Consider the following 18,255-nt stretch of genomic DNA (forward strand, 5'->3'; position numbering starts at 1 on the left):
AGAATTAAATCATGTTTGTTTTAAATTATAATAATTGAAACAAGTCGAAATTCATAATTCTGTCTGGAGACATTGTGGGCACTAACCTAGAAAATTTCGAAAGATTTCTATGAGTTCAAAAATTTTTCAAATCGGTCCAGAAATGGTAAAGAAACAATTTAACACAGAAATCAATTGGAGTCACCCGGTGGGTGCTCCGCTCAGCTTCGCTCAATTATTTCAATCAATTTGTATGGTGCACTAGAGCGGTGCTGCACTGCGTCTCGCGGCATATTTGCCTCCGAGAGAATATTTTGACGCGCAGTGCGACACAGCAAGCGCCGCATAGCTTCAGTATGCAATTATTAGATACTCAAGTAATATTTTTTATTTTTATGGAATAGGAGGACAAACGAGCGTACGGGTCACCTGTTGTTAAGTGATCACCGCCGCCCACACTCTCTTGCAACACCAGAGGAATCACAAGAGCGTTGCCAGCCTTTAAAGAAGGTGTACGCGCTTTTCTTGAAGGTACCCATGTCGTATCGTCCCAAAAACTCCGCACAAGGAAGCTCATTCCACAGCTTCGTAGTACGAGGAAGAAAGCTCCTTGAAAACCGCACTGTGGAGGACCGCCACATATCCAGATGGTGGGGATGATATCGTAACTTGTGGCGGGTCGTGCAAAGGTGAAATACATACAAAATACTTAAGATAATAAAATGTATCCACCTAGATAGTCTCTTGCTAGACAACCTATAAAAACAGATCAAGTTTAATACTTTAGTGTGCGTGACACGTGACACTTTGTGTTAGTGTCCGTGAATTGCTCAGAATAGAGGACTAATTCTTAACTCATTTTTTTCGACGTTTTCATAGCTAACCTTTATTTTGAGCATTGCACGCACACATACAAATCGCGAGTGTAAGGTTGTCACGCACACTAGAGTAATAAACCTGGCCTGTTTCCATCGGTTGTCTAGCAGCAACAGGCTCTATCTAAACGAATAAATTATCTAAATTGCAAATGTGAAACGTTAAAAATCATTGCGTGTTGCTATGGCATAAATTATATTGAGTCGTATTTATGAATTGTGACGTCCTTTTTAGGTTTGAAGCTGGTGGCAGGCATATAGAGGTGTGGGGACTGTGTGGCACACTTTTTTGTCACTTACTGGAGAGCTTCTGTAGGACTAACATTATCTATAACGGAAACGGAATACCTTCCCTACATACAGGTAGGCCCCTAACAAGATGGACCGATGATCTGGTCAAGATCGCCGGAATACATTGGATGAGGCCTTTGACCAGCAGTGGACGTCTTCCGGTTGATGATGATGATACACTGATGGAAACGAAACAGAAAAAAATATTCGATTATATAAATCTCTTCACATCCGTTACAGATAGCTTTAGTAAAATAGGGCTTAACACAGACGCAATATAGATGAAAACCGTCTGCGATCAGAGTGTTCTGTAAATATGCGCAGTGTGTTTCGATGACTTGAGTGATGTAATATACAGGGCGAAAGTCGCGATAATAATTATGTTAAGAATGTAAGAGTAGATGAAATTAATTAAGCATTTAACGCGATGATGATTGATATAAAGAAGAATAGATGAGCCGGTTCGAATACATGATAGAAAGTTAATAATTTCCCAACATGTTTGAGTATTTTGACATACTTCTTATTTATTTATCTACTACACCCATGCATTAAATCCTCTATTAAAATTTGTAAAACATTTAGCTTATTGCCAACATTAAAACACCCAATGTCCTAATAGCCATTACATCATCCAAACAAAAAAGTAATGAAATTCAGTACAACATTACATCATCCGTTTTAATTACAACACTCGTTTGGATGATGTAATGGTTATTAGTACTGGCTATTTCACTGTTAGCAGTAAGCTGTTTTAGAATCTTTTATAGAGGATTCATATTATGAGTGTAGAACTGTTGATAACGTCTTGTATGCAACTGTTGATAATTAGGTATTAAAACACTCATGTGATACTATTATCATAAACCCACATTCGTGTTTCAATACCGTTTATTACACAACAGTTGCATAAATAACTATTTTCTTTATAACAATCTCAAACGCGACGTAATGACGCAACGGTTTGTTGGCGTTTTGTAGTCACTTCCCGATTCTAGAGTAAGACCCGAAGTTTTCATTTTCAGGAGTGCCTTTGCTAGTAATTTCAGATGACTGATTATTAAGCTTTTGAATGTTTTTGTTTATGATGTTATGTAGCTTTATTTTTATATGTCTCAATTATCGATTGATGATGAAAGTTGTTACTTTTTGTGCAATCTTTTTTTTATTATATTATTTTCTCATGAATTTTGCAATAATTATAGTTTTTATCGAATTTTATTGTTGCCAGATATTGTGCATCGTTTTTAGTTAATTTTATTGCAATTAATACGCTTGTGTTGTTTTATTTTTGTCTGAATTATGTAAGGTGAGTAATATTTATAGTATTGTACGAGTATGTTGGTTATATTGTAATATGTAAGTGTCGACATGTATCCGATCGGAGTTTTGTTTATAGTTTAACGTAAGTAGGACATAGTTGCGTTGTTGACCCTATGATTAGACGATTATGTAGCTACCTACATTTGTAACTTAGTAGATATTTTTAGGGCGCCTCACACGATTTCTATTTATATAGTTAGTTGGATCGAGTCTTCAACCCTAAATTACAAACACCATTACCGATGCGAATGATCCAGCTGCATTGGTCTTTCCCACTTTGATCGCATTGCACTTAAATATACGTAAAATTTGAGCTGATTAATAAATGGTAACAACGTGTAACTATTAATAAATATTATTTTTCTGTACTACTTTATAGGCTTAGGTTTAATGCAGTCATTAAACTTATGTGCGTTTTTGTTATTTTTATATAATTTATAACGTGTGAGGCGTATTAGTATATTGTTTGAAACCTCACTAGGTGATACATAAGATAGTGGCGGATGATTTAGTCATGAAATAACGGGACGGAGTCAGGTAATAGCACAATTTATTAGCTATATAGTAACGGACGGAAGTTTGAGAGAATGAATAAGCAATATATCGTTATATTTAACCATAAGTAGCAGTTCCATTCGGGCGTGGGTCCGGGTACATGCTTTCTATCTGCAAAGCCAAATTCCAAGGCACGGTTTCCGCCTGGAATTCCCGATTCCAGATTCATTTTCAAGACATATCAGAACGTCGCATTAGTTAGTGTTGATTGAGCCGCCATAGTTTATGTCACCTTACTTTTGTTCCACAGCAGACAAACGATGATCGAAATGTTAAACGTCATTTTCATTTCACCGAGAGACGCATGAAAATGTTTAATTAGTTTTAAGTGTAAATATTTAAGATATCGGATAATGGAACGAAGGTGAGGAACATAGACTATCTATAGGACATTCTGTTAAGCGCTAAACACAACTGTACGTCCCAAACTGTCCATATATATGTATGTACCTTATGCAAATTACAATAATGTAGTCATTTAGAATATATTTTAGTACATGTGGTAAGTATAGCGGTTTGAATCGCAGTTTAGGCGACGTTCTGCCGTACACATAGACAATAATGTGCGCTGTCTGTTGTGTGTCCCCGCTCTATATAGTCTATGGACGTTGAACATGATTGCATTCAACGGAGCTTCTAAACTTATTGTCTATGGTTATGGTTATTATCAGCGCTCTGTTTGTTTAGTTACACGTCGGCAAACATCTAAAGCAACTTATTTTTACTGTACACGTAAGTTATTTCATATTTTAATTGAATAAATTGAAATGGTTATTATAACAATGTGTTTAATTTAATAAATACCACTCGCCTGCTAATATTATTTAAGATTTAAGACGCAGTTATAATTATTAATTAATATTGTTGTCACCGACGTTCTGGTCAAGATCGCCCGAATACATTGGATGAGGGTAGCGCAGGACCGATCATCGTGGAAATCTTTGGGGGAGGTATTTGTCCAGTTGTGGACATCTTCTGGCTGATGATAATTATGATTGTTGTTACTCAATATAGTTAGTTAAGTGTAACTATTTAAATAAGTTTGGAGTGTGATAAACCGAGAAGAGTACTAGTGCTCTTGATCACTTACAACGCCAAAATTACAATGATATTGAAACAGAAAGGCGTAGATAATTATTTATACGTCTAGATAGAGCCTCTTGCTGTTAGACAATCAATGAAAAGAGGCCCGATTTATTACTTTAGTGTGTGTGGCAAGCTACGTCTTACACTCGCAATTTGTATGACACTATAATAATGTGCGTGCATTGCTCAAAATAGAGTTTATTTGTCAATCTCAATTTTTTTTTCGACGTTTTCACAGCTGTCATAGTCATCTAGCTGTATAAATGAACTAAACAGAAATGGTTGTGCATTTCTTCCAAAACATTGCGGCACTAATAAAAACCAGATAATCACCCATTTTATTATTTTTCATAAACACAGGCAGGTACCTTACTTGCCTGTGTTTATGAAAAATAATAAAATGAATTGAATTGAACATAATATGAACTTCAACCGTTTAAAATTTTTGTATGTTATTTGCTTGAGTTTTTTTTTGTGTAATTATTTATTTATTATAGGCCCATAACATACAAGAATAATTTCATAAAATCTCTTATGGTCTAAGAGTCCGTGGACCCCAGACCTACGCAATTTTATAAAAGCTGAAAGGTTATCAGCGCAAGCTCCCTACACAGGTAAGAACGATGGACCATTATGGAGTTTGGGTTACAGTGGCTTAGGCAGGTAAACGGTACTAAAGGTGTGTAAATTAAAGATATAAATACATCAAAGAATAAAGTGCGATTTAACGGTATTACCTTCACTATCTTATTAAAAATCACGTTATTCATTGACAGACACTTAATATCGTGGCAACCCCTTGCCAGATACGGTACATGTTTCTTCTGGTATACCTAGCACATAGATGGGCGGCGGCTATCGAAAGCAAGGGGGAAGGCCTGGCAGTTAGCCTGGATATAGCGAAGGCCTTTGATCGTGTATGGCACAAGGCGCTTCTCGGCTCGCAAAACTTCTGGGTAGTGTCAGTGTCAATTTCATATTCACTAACTTCGCTCACGCAGCACTAGAAAAAAAAAGCGCAATGAAATTTACGGCTTTTTATGGAAGTAATCAAGGTAGAATAGTTTGACAATTCTTCTATGACAATCGATATTCGCTAAGCAAAAAACGCATAGACTAGACTTCGACAACCGCCTCGCCCGCAGCCTCGACTTGTCAAAATCAAAAGCTAGGTACTATTTAGTAGGCGATTCACTCAAAATATAAACCAAAGAGTATAATAATATATAGAGAAAAGAGAGCCCTCTCTACGCATTATGAGCTGTCTATTTGAAGACTAGCGCCATCTGGAAATTGGCCCCGAAAATAACTATATATAAGCTCGAAATTATAAAATCAATTTTTAATGTTGTGACGCAATTAAATAACTAACTCTACTTTTTAATGTAGGTATTGCAATTTTTTACCATGTTGAAATTGCGCGTAGAGTTAGTTATTTAATTTTGCCACAACATAGAACATAAAGGATAGGATTGAGTAGTGTTGGTATTGAGGTAATTGGGAGTGAGAAATAAAAAGCAATGTTTGCATATTATTTTTTATTTTTATAATATTTATGTTTATCATAATATTGTTGGGCAGCTGTTTTTGTTTCGTCTTCACCCACATATGTTAATTTTCCAGACAAAATTCGATTGATCGATCTGCACCAACTATACAAAATAACATTTATAGTTGTGTTATTAAAATATTGTTTCAACTTTTCAATGTTGTGTAGATGAAGCTTGTCCTAAGATTACTTGACTCTGAACTTGTCCTGAAAATTAATGTGAATATGTAAAGATTATGTTTTATCAATTTAATGATTTACACTGATAATAAACCAGTTTCAGCTAGAAATGCTACCATTGAATTTTGTAATCACAACTGTGTAAGAAAATCAGGTGTTTCCAGAATGATACAATATACCTTCAGAAAAACCATCAATTCAACAAAGATTCTTAGTGGTGTGACTAAATCTGACAGAATAAGGAATAGAATCGAATATTAACTCAATATGTGTTAAATTAGGGGACTTACCAGGCAGATGAAGCATCGGAACTGCCAATGTGCCGTTGATTACGATTTCTGTGTATATATCACAAATTCTCTTCTTCTTATAATATTCAAAATCAGATGTTTCAGGGTTTCCACCAACAAGACTGACCCAAGTTTTAAACTGCTCAGGAAATTTGACAGCATCTGAGCCAGCACAGCTGTCAATTATTATTAAGTGTGTTAAACCATATAAGTCAGGGGGAGTCTGAAGTCTGACATAAGGTGATTTGAGGGATTGGAGTTTAATCTTTGGGGCAAGATAAAGAAAACCGGTATGTTTATAATAGTTTTAACCATGATTGCAAATTCAATCTACGGACCGGTACTAGAACCTGAGAGTAGAACCAACCTTATATGATACTTTATTTATCACTAGATTAGTCAATAAACTATACTGTTAAGATTTAAGAGAATAATTTACTTACCATGGAGCGCACAACCGAAAGCACAACGTCTCGGCATTACACCAAAGTTCATAAATTCCACAAGCAAAAGTGTCTCTATCACAAAAAGTAGAAATTTACAGAATAAGGAGATTTTTGGAGTGAATTCGCAACAGCAAGGCGGAGGAACACAAGGCTTGACTCGACGCACTTACACTTCGATTTCAATACCAAAAATATGCAAAATGGAACACGAGAGTAGCCGCCATTTTATGACCAGTAGGCAGGTTTCAAAGAGAGTGACAGCTGACAAAGATTTAATTTTGGGGCCAACTAACAGATGGCACTACAGTTTTCTGAAAACGTCACTTTAAGGCGACTGTCCCACCCCTAATATAAACAAACTGATGAAATGTTAGATGGTAGTTGATTATTTGTTAATACATTTTTGTTTAAAATCACTGCTTGTGAATTGTGCATAATGTATATATTAAAAAATAGCCAAAAAATAGGCGATTTACGAAAGCAAGAATAATTTCTCGGGATGCCGAATTAATTTAAAACTATTTCTCTTGTATGGAAGTTAAATTAATTAGATCCTCCGCTGCATCACCACCAGTACGACGCCTAGCTTTGTTTTGCTGACTAACCTTTTTTTTTGAGGGCAAATTTTTTATCGTTCCACTGAAATTAAGTGTTAGTTTTCGTAAAAATAATGAGTCATTAACGCACCTCCATTGATGTTTGATTTGACAGGGGCACAGAGTACATTTTTTTAAATTCGTTCTTGTGAACAGGCTATAGCCTATAATAGCATAGGGCCCTTACTGCATCGTCTTAAGTATTTTCGGTATTTATTTTCAGTATTTTGTTTTACAAAAAGGTCCGATAAAGTATTCTCATCTCTTTTTCATTAATTTCATTTTCCTCTTCTGTATGTTTTCGCTATTTTTGACAAGTTATTTACAAAACGATTCACTTTCCGCTAATAAATAGTAACTTTTTTGTTTCGCTCATTTTGACACATAAGCTATCCAGTTTAGGTTGAAATATTAGTTCATGGCACGTATGAATGAACGAAATAACAGTTTGCGATTCACTTTCCCACTTGGTTTGATGTCAACCTAAAGTAGATAGCTCTAATCACGTCGTGGTACGAAATAACAAAGCAGTTCATTTTAAGTTATCAATTGAATCGCAATAAGAGTTCATGGTAGGCCCGCTGAACGTATCCAAATGTTATTCTGCATAGGTACATAACACTAACAAGCCTACCCCTTCCCCTCATACTGATATTTTAAAACAGGAACGTCTATTTGTGGTAAATGAAACGAGATCTAGGCGTTGTTCTCGATAGAAAAATAACTTTCGTACCTCATGTGTATCATGGCTCGCAATAAAGCGTCTAAAGTACTTGGTTATCATTCGTAGGTACAGCCAAACTTTTCAAAAAAATTAAAACATAAAAAAATCTCTACTGTTCTTTCGTCCGCACCCTTGATATATTGAATAATGTTCACAAATTTGGAACACAATCGAATTGGAAGGGTACAGCGGAAATTTACACGATACTTTTTTTTAATGAAAATAAAAGATGAGACCAGCAGGACGTCCAGCTGATGGTAATTGATGCACCATGCCCATTACAATGCAGGGCCGCTCAAGATTCTTGAAAAACCCGAAAATTCTAAACTGGCACGGCACTTGCTTTCGTCGCCTTGAGAAATAAGATGGTAAGTCTCACTGTTGTGCTGCGATGTTTATTTGTTCTAGAATTTAGAGGTTTGTGACTAATTAAAGTGACTACCTCCTCACTTACGTGTATTTTTCTCATATTATTATTATGTTCTCATATTCTGTTGTATTGTAAAAGTAGTTGGAATTATGAAATCCTCACCGATTAGATTAGATCTTAACTTCGACTTCATATGAACTTGTGCATTATAAATATCGTTGTTTTAATGCATTTTAGAAAACGAGGTTTAATAATTGTATATAAGTAATATAATTTGGTAACATTCATAATACTATTGGAAGTAATGTAGGTTTTAATGGATATCAAAATTACCTCGTTAGGTCTAGTAAACTACTAGGCTATTTTAATAACAATATTTAAAAAAAATAGTTCAATAATACTGCATTAAAACTTGAAAGAATACTAAAAAAATGCGAGAGTCCTTGGCAAGGGTCGATAAATGTTTGCTTTCGACTCCTGCTGTGCAATTCTCTAACGTAACCATTGCATTGTGGCTGTACTCGACGGCGAGCTAGCCTTCAATTCGACGTCGAACTTACCGCTGTTGAAATTCAAACTCACAAACTCATGACAGCTCGACGTCGAACTGGAGGTTGTGCCGTTCGTCGCTGTTCTGTAAGGCGAGTAAAGGCTTGACTAAACTTCTAATCGGTAAAAAACCGTTTTTTTCTAAGGCAAATAAAGGCAAAAATTAAAACTATTAAGTTAATAAATTTTCTTCACACAGAAATGGTTGAATAAGTAATATACTTGCAGTTTTAGGTATAGGAAAAATAATCTGTATTATCATTTTCTTTAATTATTTTTGATAAATGTTGTAGAATGTCACCGTACCCTTGACTCTTATCTCAAATTTGATTTATTAAAGAGACCTGCAATTGGCTGTTATATCTACACTAAGTTTTAACACTTTTTAGTAACATTTATGGTGTCGGTCTTTTTAGTAAATGAATAAGATAATAGAAACAATAAAAAAAATATAAAGGTCTCGTGGAGGTCACGTCTAACTAACTTCTTGATGTAGAACAAGAAATTTTGTTTGCCGATAAACCTAACGGGGGTTCTTCTTGTTATATACTCGATATTGAAAAATAATTTAACTGTTATTATTATTTTATTGTATTTTGTTTTCAGCTGACGGTCTTGTTACCAATGCTCTAAATAAATATAACGAACTAAAACCAAATGGCCCGCCCGTTCACTCTTTCTTATAGATAAAAGAAAGGAAAACCTGAGGTAATCGTAATTATTTTCTGCTTTATTTTATTTATTATGGTTTATCGTTGCTTATTTGGTTGTATTTATGTCGTATTAATTTTAATGGAATAACAGACATCCGATTTATTTTAGCAAAGAAGTCGCGATCAATGATTCCTAGCATTGGCTTTTCTAGCCGGAATTGCCCGTCTAAAAAAATAAGCTTGGAAGGAAGTTACCACTGTTTTCAATAGTGAGGGCAATGGCTGCATTAATAGCCTACGGACACGATCGGAATTGGTCCGGCCGAACCATCGGACGCGGTCCGGTACCGACCATATTCGATAGTATATCGCATTGTCCATCGTACAAAATTATTATTATTACCGTTATCCGGAGTGTGACGCCGAATCATATGATGTGAGGCATCCACCGGACCGTCAGATGGTCCAGCCCACGGCGTTTGCACATAGATCATTTCTTGATTCATACAATACCATCACATTAAAATTAATTTTGTCAGCTTGTCTATAGAGGGCACTGATTGATACACACACCCGCTTAGCCCGCCTACACAGTAGATATCCGCCAATCGCCATGTTGTTTATTAATTTATTTGCCGCCATCGCTTTGCTTATCATCTCATTATTGTTGTTGTTACTTGTTTGGTGTTCGTTGCGTGTTGAGTTTATATTGATTTCCGTTTATTTCCTTAAAATGCAAAGAGCCGAATTGACTGACAAGATATTTACTATACCTACTATGATATTTATATGTAATTGGTGCAGTCCATCAATAAAATACTTCGAGGAGCAATTTCGACGCACGATGAGGAGGATATAATGCAAACATTCGCTATACAGTATTACAATAAAAGAAGAAGGAAGTAATATTTTTATTTATTGTAACTTAAGTTCCTAATATCTACATTTCAGTCATTCTGCCATTAAATTTTTGGCGGAATTCCTGTGTAAAATTAATATTACAATTAAAATAACCATAATACAGATATTTATGTTATTCGTATATGTAGGTATAACCGAGAAAAGTTTCGTCAACTTCCCACGCGATGTCGCTTTCGCCTTGAAATTGACTGACAACTCTATACCTATATTATATAATGTACTCTGTGGTCCAGCCGTACCATATCTGATCATGTGTTTAGCTTAAAATCAGTTGACTTTATAAATATAAAGGTTATTTTTTATACATGGTACCTAAGTATATATAACACCTAAGCAATACTTTAAGCATACTTTATTAGCTTAGTACTTGTTCTTTACTGCTTACCCATCTGACAGGCCAGATTTAAAACACATATATTTTTTTTCTATTATATTGTTTAGCTAAGAAATGTCTTATACATAATTTATTCTATGAATAATTAAGCAAATTACTCTGAATAATACACGACTAAAGTAAAAGAAAACGACAACTCGTTAAAAAAATTGTTAACAGTCACTTTTATTTTGTATGAATAATGTCACATGACACCCAAAACTAAGAAAAGAGTCGGATATATGTTAGAGCCAGGCAGCGTTTGTCGCCACACCAGGCTGTGTATAGCAACAGATATATATCCGAAAAGTGTCTAACTATATAATATATTTATATCCTTTTTTAATTAATTATTTATCACGTGCGCAAGTTATGAGCATGTCGGTGACACGAATCAATAAGATTATCACTCCAAAACTTATTTCTGTTATATTCTGATAGTCTTATTTGTCTCATTTAGTATTAATTTTGTTAGTAGAAATACAATGAACATCTGTGTTTTATTGTTTCCAAAAGGCTGGCTATGCTCCTATGATTCCTCTGGTGTTGCAGGAGAGTGTGGGCAGTGGTGAAAACTTCACATTAGATGACCCGTACGCTTGTTTGTTCTTTTATTCCAAAAAAAGCTTAGAGAAATCTAAACTGCTCTGCTTCGCAGGGGCAGTTTTTGCTATTTCTGGCAAGAGATTAGGGGCAGCATTTATGTTTTATTATTTCATGTACTCCTTATGAATAAAAAAAGTAAAAACGAAGTATGGTTGAAGTAGTTATTCACTCATTTGTGTAGCTATATTTTGAATAATTTCTCTTTGTATTTACTAGGTCTGTGGACAACACTAACTTGAAGTTTGACAACAAATAAACGCCAAACAGTATTTTGACATATAAGACGAGAGCATACTTATTAGGTACTTTGAGCCAAAGAAAATTTAGACACTTGAGCAATGAGCATACTGTAAAGCACATACTACATTTTTTTATTTAATTAGTTGAATATAAAATAAATAAATATTTAGAATTAAGATTTTTCGGAATTAGGACGCAATCTCGAAGTGCTGTAGATATCATAAATAGATTTTGTCATGTAAAAGTAGAGCAAGTTTTTTCCTACCCTTAGATATAACTATTAACATACAATTAAAGTAGTAAGCACTGTTAAAATGACCGATAAAGATAAATCAAAAGGAAATGTACAATCAAAACATCTACCAAAAGATGCACAAGTAATAATGTCTATAATGAAAGAAATTGGCATCACAGACTATGAGCCCAGGGTCGTAAATCAACTACTTGAGTTTACATACAAATATGTAACTTCAGTCCTAGACGATGCCAGGATGTATGCTAATCATGGAAAAAAGAAAACTATAGACGTTGACGATGTGAAAATGGCCGTTCAAGTGCAGTTAGACTCATCATTTACAAATCCGCCGCCGAGGGAAGTGTTGTTGGAAATAGCCAGAGCCAAGAATGTGAATCCACTGCCATTAATAAAGCCACACTGTGGACTTCGATTGCCGCCTGATCGGTAAGCCAACCTACTTAAATTGCTCGTTATGTGATAAGAGGCTATAAATCTGGGGCTCAGAGGAATTTTTCTACATTAAATGTGTTACTTAATTTTTAACTCTTAAGTACAAATGCAGTATAATATTATATTGACACAATCAACTTCAGGTGTAAGTCATTGCTTCACCATAACTTCTTTCAAGGCAAAGTTTTTATGCAGTGCAGTGTCCAAAACAAAAGACATGGACACATCTTCACCAACTCAGGCAGCCAAGATGCCATGCTCTTAACACCTTCGGAATTGCAAACTCTGGATATTCATAAGAAAACTACTTAATATAAAAGCTACTCAAAATAATTTTAAAAAGGTTGAAATACAAAGCTGTCCAAAGAAATATTACAGGAAAAATGAGAGTTCCACCTATAATATATACAAGACATACACCATAAAAGAAATCTGGAAGGCTATTCATAAGGAGCGTCTTTTCCTTCTCAATATCCAAGATTAAATGAAAATATTTGTAAGCCCTCCAACCCAGAACATAGCTAGGGCTATACACAAAAATTTACATGTTATGTAATGGAATAGAAACAATTACAAGTATTAAATTATTTTATTACTACTAATTACATCCATAGCTCTACATCTATTCCTTACATAAACAATCACACTTGTAATCTGTAATATTTATGATGTTTAAAAATTATTTCAGATACTGTCTATCAGCCTGTAATTATCGGCTAAAAGCAGTTGCCAAGAAGCCTCCTGGTAAACCGCAAGTACCAACTCCATCTATAAAGACAGTGACAACACCAAAACCCACACCAACCCAAAATGTTGTTGTTAAGAGACCACCGGGGGCTATAGTTAATGTGACAAAGGGAAATGTACCACCAAAGCCTGTATTGAAGTTCACTTCGGCTAGTAAAGTAAGTTCTTTTTATCTAACTGACCTTTCATCTTTGATATTCAAAAAAAAAATTATAAGTCATTCCTTCATTGGGATCCAAAAAATATGTAGGTAACAAATTTGAATATTGTAATTGAAATTATTTCTTTATGTGAAACAATGTATAATTTAGCATAATTTTGGAGAAGATTGTTTTACATTTCAAAATTTTAATATAATGTACATTAATTACTTAAATATTAAATTTAACTACAGTTGAAGTGAGTATGGATACATAGCCTAGTGAGACTCTCTAAGAAAAAAGCAATTGTATGAAACAAGATGATAGATACAGTGATTGATAGATTGACAGATAATTTATTGAAGTAGGTGTTACTTTGTGGAAATCCATAATTATACAAATGATTTAAGTTTTCTTTAGTGTTCATTCTACCAATATTTGTTTTTAAACAATTTGACATGTGTTTCGATGTTCTGTAGACAAATTTCGCTATGATTGCTTAATAAATTTTTGTAAGCGGAAAAGGAGTGTTCTACGTTTACTGGGCAGAATTTAAATTTGAGTGCAAAGTTTGGGTGTACTATGAAAAGCATCGAACGATGAGCGCGATCGAGCGTAAATATGCATAATATTTTTTTTTTAAATATGCAACTACCGCTGAAAAGGTACTAAATGCATATTGCATATGCTTTTGCATATAATCCGGTCTCTAGTAATGGCTAATGTTGGTATTTTTTTTTTCTTTTTCTTTAATATATCAGATACATAGCTGTGAGCAATTTTGTGTGGGAGCAACAATTGCGGAATTATTCTCAGCATCAAACTGAGCTATATTTTGTAGAATGTGACATAAGACAAGAAATTGGGATTTTCGTTTTAGAATTTATTATTGTAACTATAATATATTATATCATAGTAAATTATTAAATACCTACAAAGCATACAAAAATATACTAATCTAAATAAATTACAATCGTTATACGATTCTTAAAAACCTAAGAAGCAATAAGCAACACAATAATTAAGTAAAATATTTGTCCGGTTTGTCTGAGGCCCATTTCACATAATAAATAGATTTCGCCAAAAGAATGAGCGAAAGAGTGGCGAGACGGAAAGAGATGGAAGACCTTTCGTTTGCCGTTGTATGTTTGTATTTATTCGGCAATAAAATCTACATCTGATAGATTTTTTTATTTCTATTAAAATAAACATAAAAATAATTCGATCGGACAATTGAAATAGTAAACAAAGCTGTCCATTTGCGAAAAAACAAACATTTGGTTCAAGCGTCAAGACATCTAGATAAAAAAACAGCCTGGGATTGATAACGCGCTTCAGTACGCGACTGTCAACTATCAAGCTATTTTAGTGACAGTGACGCAACGACAACTAGATGTCAACGTTAATAAAAAACATTAAGTACAAGCAGCCCTCACGTGGAATGGGATGGCTATCCTAAGTTATCCTAATTTTTCCCAAGAATTTCTAAACAGCCTCCCCTCGCAATGAGCATCCGAGGGTCCTTAATCTTAAAACGAAATTCATTTGGATAGAGCATAGTTTCTCAACCTTATTTTGCTCACCGCCCACTTTGAGAATATGTTTTTTTCTAGAGTATTTTCGTGTATTTTTTTGCCTTTTTAGACTGTATTTTCTAATCTACCCACGCCCCATCTGCGCCATCTCAATACCCCCTTATTTTATCTGGGTCTTCTACTGCCCCCCCTCAAACGCCCACAAGGGGGCGTTATCGCCCACTTTGAGAACCTATGGCGATAGAGTATTCGAGATGCCCCAAAATGAAGTTCACTTGTAACGAGCATCTGAGATAACTTCATCTGGAAATCAGTAAACTCTAATTGAATCATACATACATTATAAGGGATATTTCAATAAGGGCTGCTGGATTTTTGTAACCATGCCATGTTGTTTTGGTGAAGACTATATAATCAATTGTTCATTATTCAGTCACTAATGCCTCCACGGTAAATGCTAATGATAGACCTTTAGTATCAAAATGATTATTCGTTAGTGCTGACGTTCTGTGTATTTTACGGCAGACGTTCGCCAAAGGTTTGGTGATTTCGATACATACGGTTCGATACAAAATCAGCGTCATACGTCAAAGTAACGCCAGCTACTGTCCGTGCAAGTGTGCAGGAGAACCCAATTTGAAAACTTTCCAAATTTTCAGTCAGGACTTGAGTCTGCACCCTAACAAGATCAAACTACCTTAATAGCTTGAGTTAATGGTCATAAATGACGACGTTTATTTGCTCACCGGGCTTGAGAACGTTTGGAAATAGACCGTAATTTTAGCAGTAAAATTTTTTTTCATTTCTCGTACTCTGAAAGTATTATGTTTTGATCTGATTATTGGGTAGAAAATGTTGCTTATCTTCACAGAGAGGGAAAAACTCATACAAATTACTTCCCACCCAAGGGCCGGAATGAACTTTAAAAATAGAATAGAATAAAAAAAAATGCTGCGGCCATGTGACTTTCTAAACAGCCAGTGTGAACTTAGCACAAACTTCTTTGAGCGGAATAAGCCGCAACAATTACGCCGTGAGTTCCATATTTAAAATTCAAAAAGTCGACATAAATTGTCACAATTTGGCAATTAATTTTAAATAGGTACTACTAATATTATTACATATTATATAAGAATAGTTTAGATAAACAAATAGTTTCATTTTCCTCATATTCGAAATGAAAAGTAGAGTGTTTAACACGGGTAAAAAAATCAATTCCTACTCGGCTAGCCGTAATATATAGTCTAAATACCTCGGGAATTTAGCGACAAGGCGCAGTTTGCCGAATGGTCATGAGTTCAAGCATAATTCTCGTAATTGCCAACACCAAACTACTGGAAGCTCAACAGGTAGCACGACATCCAGAAAAAGTTACTGTTTGGTTGATTTTTGGCAAGCGGTGTAACCGCGTATTTGATGGCTTTGATGAGACTATCACTGTCAATATCAATCACTACGGATTAATGATAAATGACTTCTTATGGCCTTAACTGGATGATATGAATGCTGACGACATATTCTTTCAAGAATACGGCTCTACAAGCTAGACAAAAGACGTATGAGTTTAAATGCTAGTTATGGTTGTTTCTCGTAATGGAGACTTAAGTTGGCCACTAATATCGACTATTTAACCGCGCTAGACATTTGCTTGTGGGGCATACTAAAGTCGCAGTTCTTAAACTAGTTAGCCGCAATCGATTGATGCACTTAACATTAACACAACCCAGGCCATTGTTCATATTCAGTCTGATCGATGCGGCAAAGTAATTGAAAATTTAACGATTCGAGTCCTGCCACAGTGAGAAACCGTGGCGGGCATTTTAACTATACCACACGTCATATATGCCTTTTAAATAAAAAAAAAGAGTTTCGTTATTCCTCAAAGACAGCTTGTTTTATTCTGTTTTAACATCGTCCCGTTCTTATTGAAACCCCCATTAGGATTAAGCTTTGCGTAGCGTATTTAGTCCTACTATCCACGGAGGCATTGATTCATAGACGCGTATTTTTCATTAATGCTTTTTGTACGCTGGTTTGTTGCCTATATACAAAACTCTGAAACTGGCGATGGACAGACAATGCTTCGCGTCGCTGCGTTAGGTTTCATGACGCCTGCCGTACATTCGCATGTCATACGCCTGATGCCAAGGCGCATACAGCGGGGACGCAGATGTTATATTTTTGTAAAAATAGGGCGAACTGCTGCGAACAAATTCTGATTAGTAGCTTGACTCACACTAAATGATTTATTTGGTCTGTAAATAGGTATGCGCCAAATGTAATTGTCACAAATGAATGAAAACGTATGCGTACCATACGCCTTGTGGCGAAGTTGAGTGGCCTTAAACCTGATTGGCCTTAAACATGATTGGAAGTAAAATATGAAAACTTAAAAGACTTAAAACATTTAAATTGTGTTAAAATTCAAAATTTATTCGTCCGATAATGTCGTCGTTTTGGAATACACAACACAATTAATATGCCGCCGCAGTCCATGTACGAGACACATTTACCCGAAGAAACTACACCAATATTCTACATGCACATGTAGAGGGATTTACGAAAAAATCATGTTAGAGTTAACGACTTACAAGATTTCTTTTCATCAGATTTTGCAAGTAATCATTTCACCTACTTACCTACTCTAAAACATGAACTAAAACTGGTAATACATGTTAGGAATAATTGATTACATTATATGAAGGGTTTAGATACTGAGTAATGGAAATTATAAGGGAATATTTTTCTATTTTAATGTTGTGGAATTTTGTCTTGTGTATGTCTTTCTGAAGAGTATTCTGTATGAAACTACTAATGCTATAGATGTCTAATAAAATGTTATCTTCCAGGTAGTAGCAAAACCTGCTGTCCGAGTAACTGCCGGCCCATCTCATCACAACCCTGTGAAGATGGAGCTAGATGAAACGTCACACAAGAGAAAAAGAGAGGATGATGAGTATGATATGTAATTATTTAGGATAGAAAATAATTAAGTTAAAAAAATTATATTATGTAATTTTATATGAAAAGTTGTGCTTTATACCGTAATGTACATTGAAACCAATAAAGACATTCATATAAACACAATTTTATGTAGTCTCATTTCGCTTTGCTACCATTTACAGGTCGTTGTCGGTGGATATTGCAATGCTTTGTACGTACACTGTATCTTCTACATACACTGGCCTTCAAAAGTAAGTATCACACTTTTAAAATTGGGATAACGTTTTAAGTTCACAAGATATACTTTCGAAATAAAAAGGACTCCAAAGAGAATTTAATTTTGTACATAAAAACTTTATAGTCGGTAACCTTCTTTCAAGAATTGGCTGAAAAAAAACTTCAAAAACAAAACCATTCCTTTTTCAAAGTGGACGTTTCCGAATTACAATTTTACCCATTCACATTTTTCTTTCTGTTTTAAATTTTTTTCAAGATCGATGGGTCTTGTTTTAAAAATTTATGCTAAAAAGCACATAACATTTATTTATCATGCCTCTTTCAGTTGAAGAATGTGCTAGGATCATGGCTTTTCTGGA

At 34.8% G+C, this 18,255-nt stretch overlaps 2 protein-coding genes across 5 annotated transcripts in view; both read left to right on the forward strand.

The window, feature by feature from the left end:
• The window catches only part of LOC126965302 (stress-activated protein kinase JNK), a 111,783-nt gene extending 110,507 nt beyond the window's left edge, over positions 1-1,276 (forward strand). For all 4 annotated transcript variants that reach the window (XM_050808833.1, XM_050808835.1, XM_050808834.1 and 1 more), the window contains one exon: positions 1,090-1,276. The gene's annotated coding sequence lies outside the window, so the exon portion shown is untranslated. The remainder of the gene's footprint in view (positions 1-1,089) is intronic.
• Positions 1,277-11,681: 10,405 nt separating this feature from the next.
• LOC126965330 (transcription initiation factor TFIID subunit 9) lies at positions 11,682-17,803 on the forward strand. Its single transcript, XM_050808873.1, has 3 exons — positions 11,682-12,288; positions 12,983-13,199; positions 17,566-17,803. Exons 1-3 carry the CDS (start codon positions 11,921-11,923, stop codon positions 17,683-17,685), a joined length of 705 nt encoding a protein of 234 aa, XP_050664830.1. The 5' UTR covers positions 11,682-11,920; the 3' UTR covers positions 17,686-17,803.
• The last annotated feature ends 452 nt before the right edge of the window (positions 17,804-18,255 follow it).

Source organism: Leptidea sinapis, chromosome 7 (assembly GCF_905404315.1).
Source record: "Leptidea sinapis chromosome 7, ilLepSina1.1, whole genome shotgun sequence".
Classification (NCBI taxonomy): Eukaryota; Metazoa; Arthropoda; class Insecta; order Lepidoptera; family Pieridae; genus Leptidea; species Leptidea sinapis.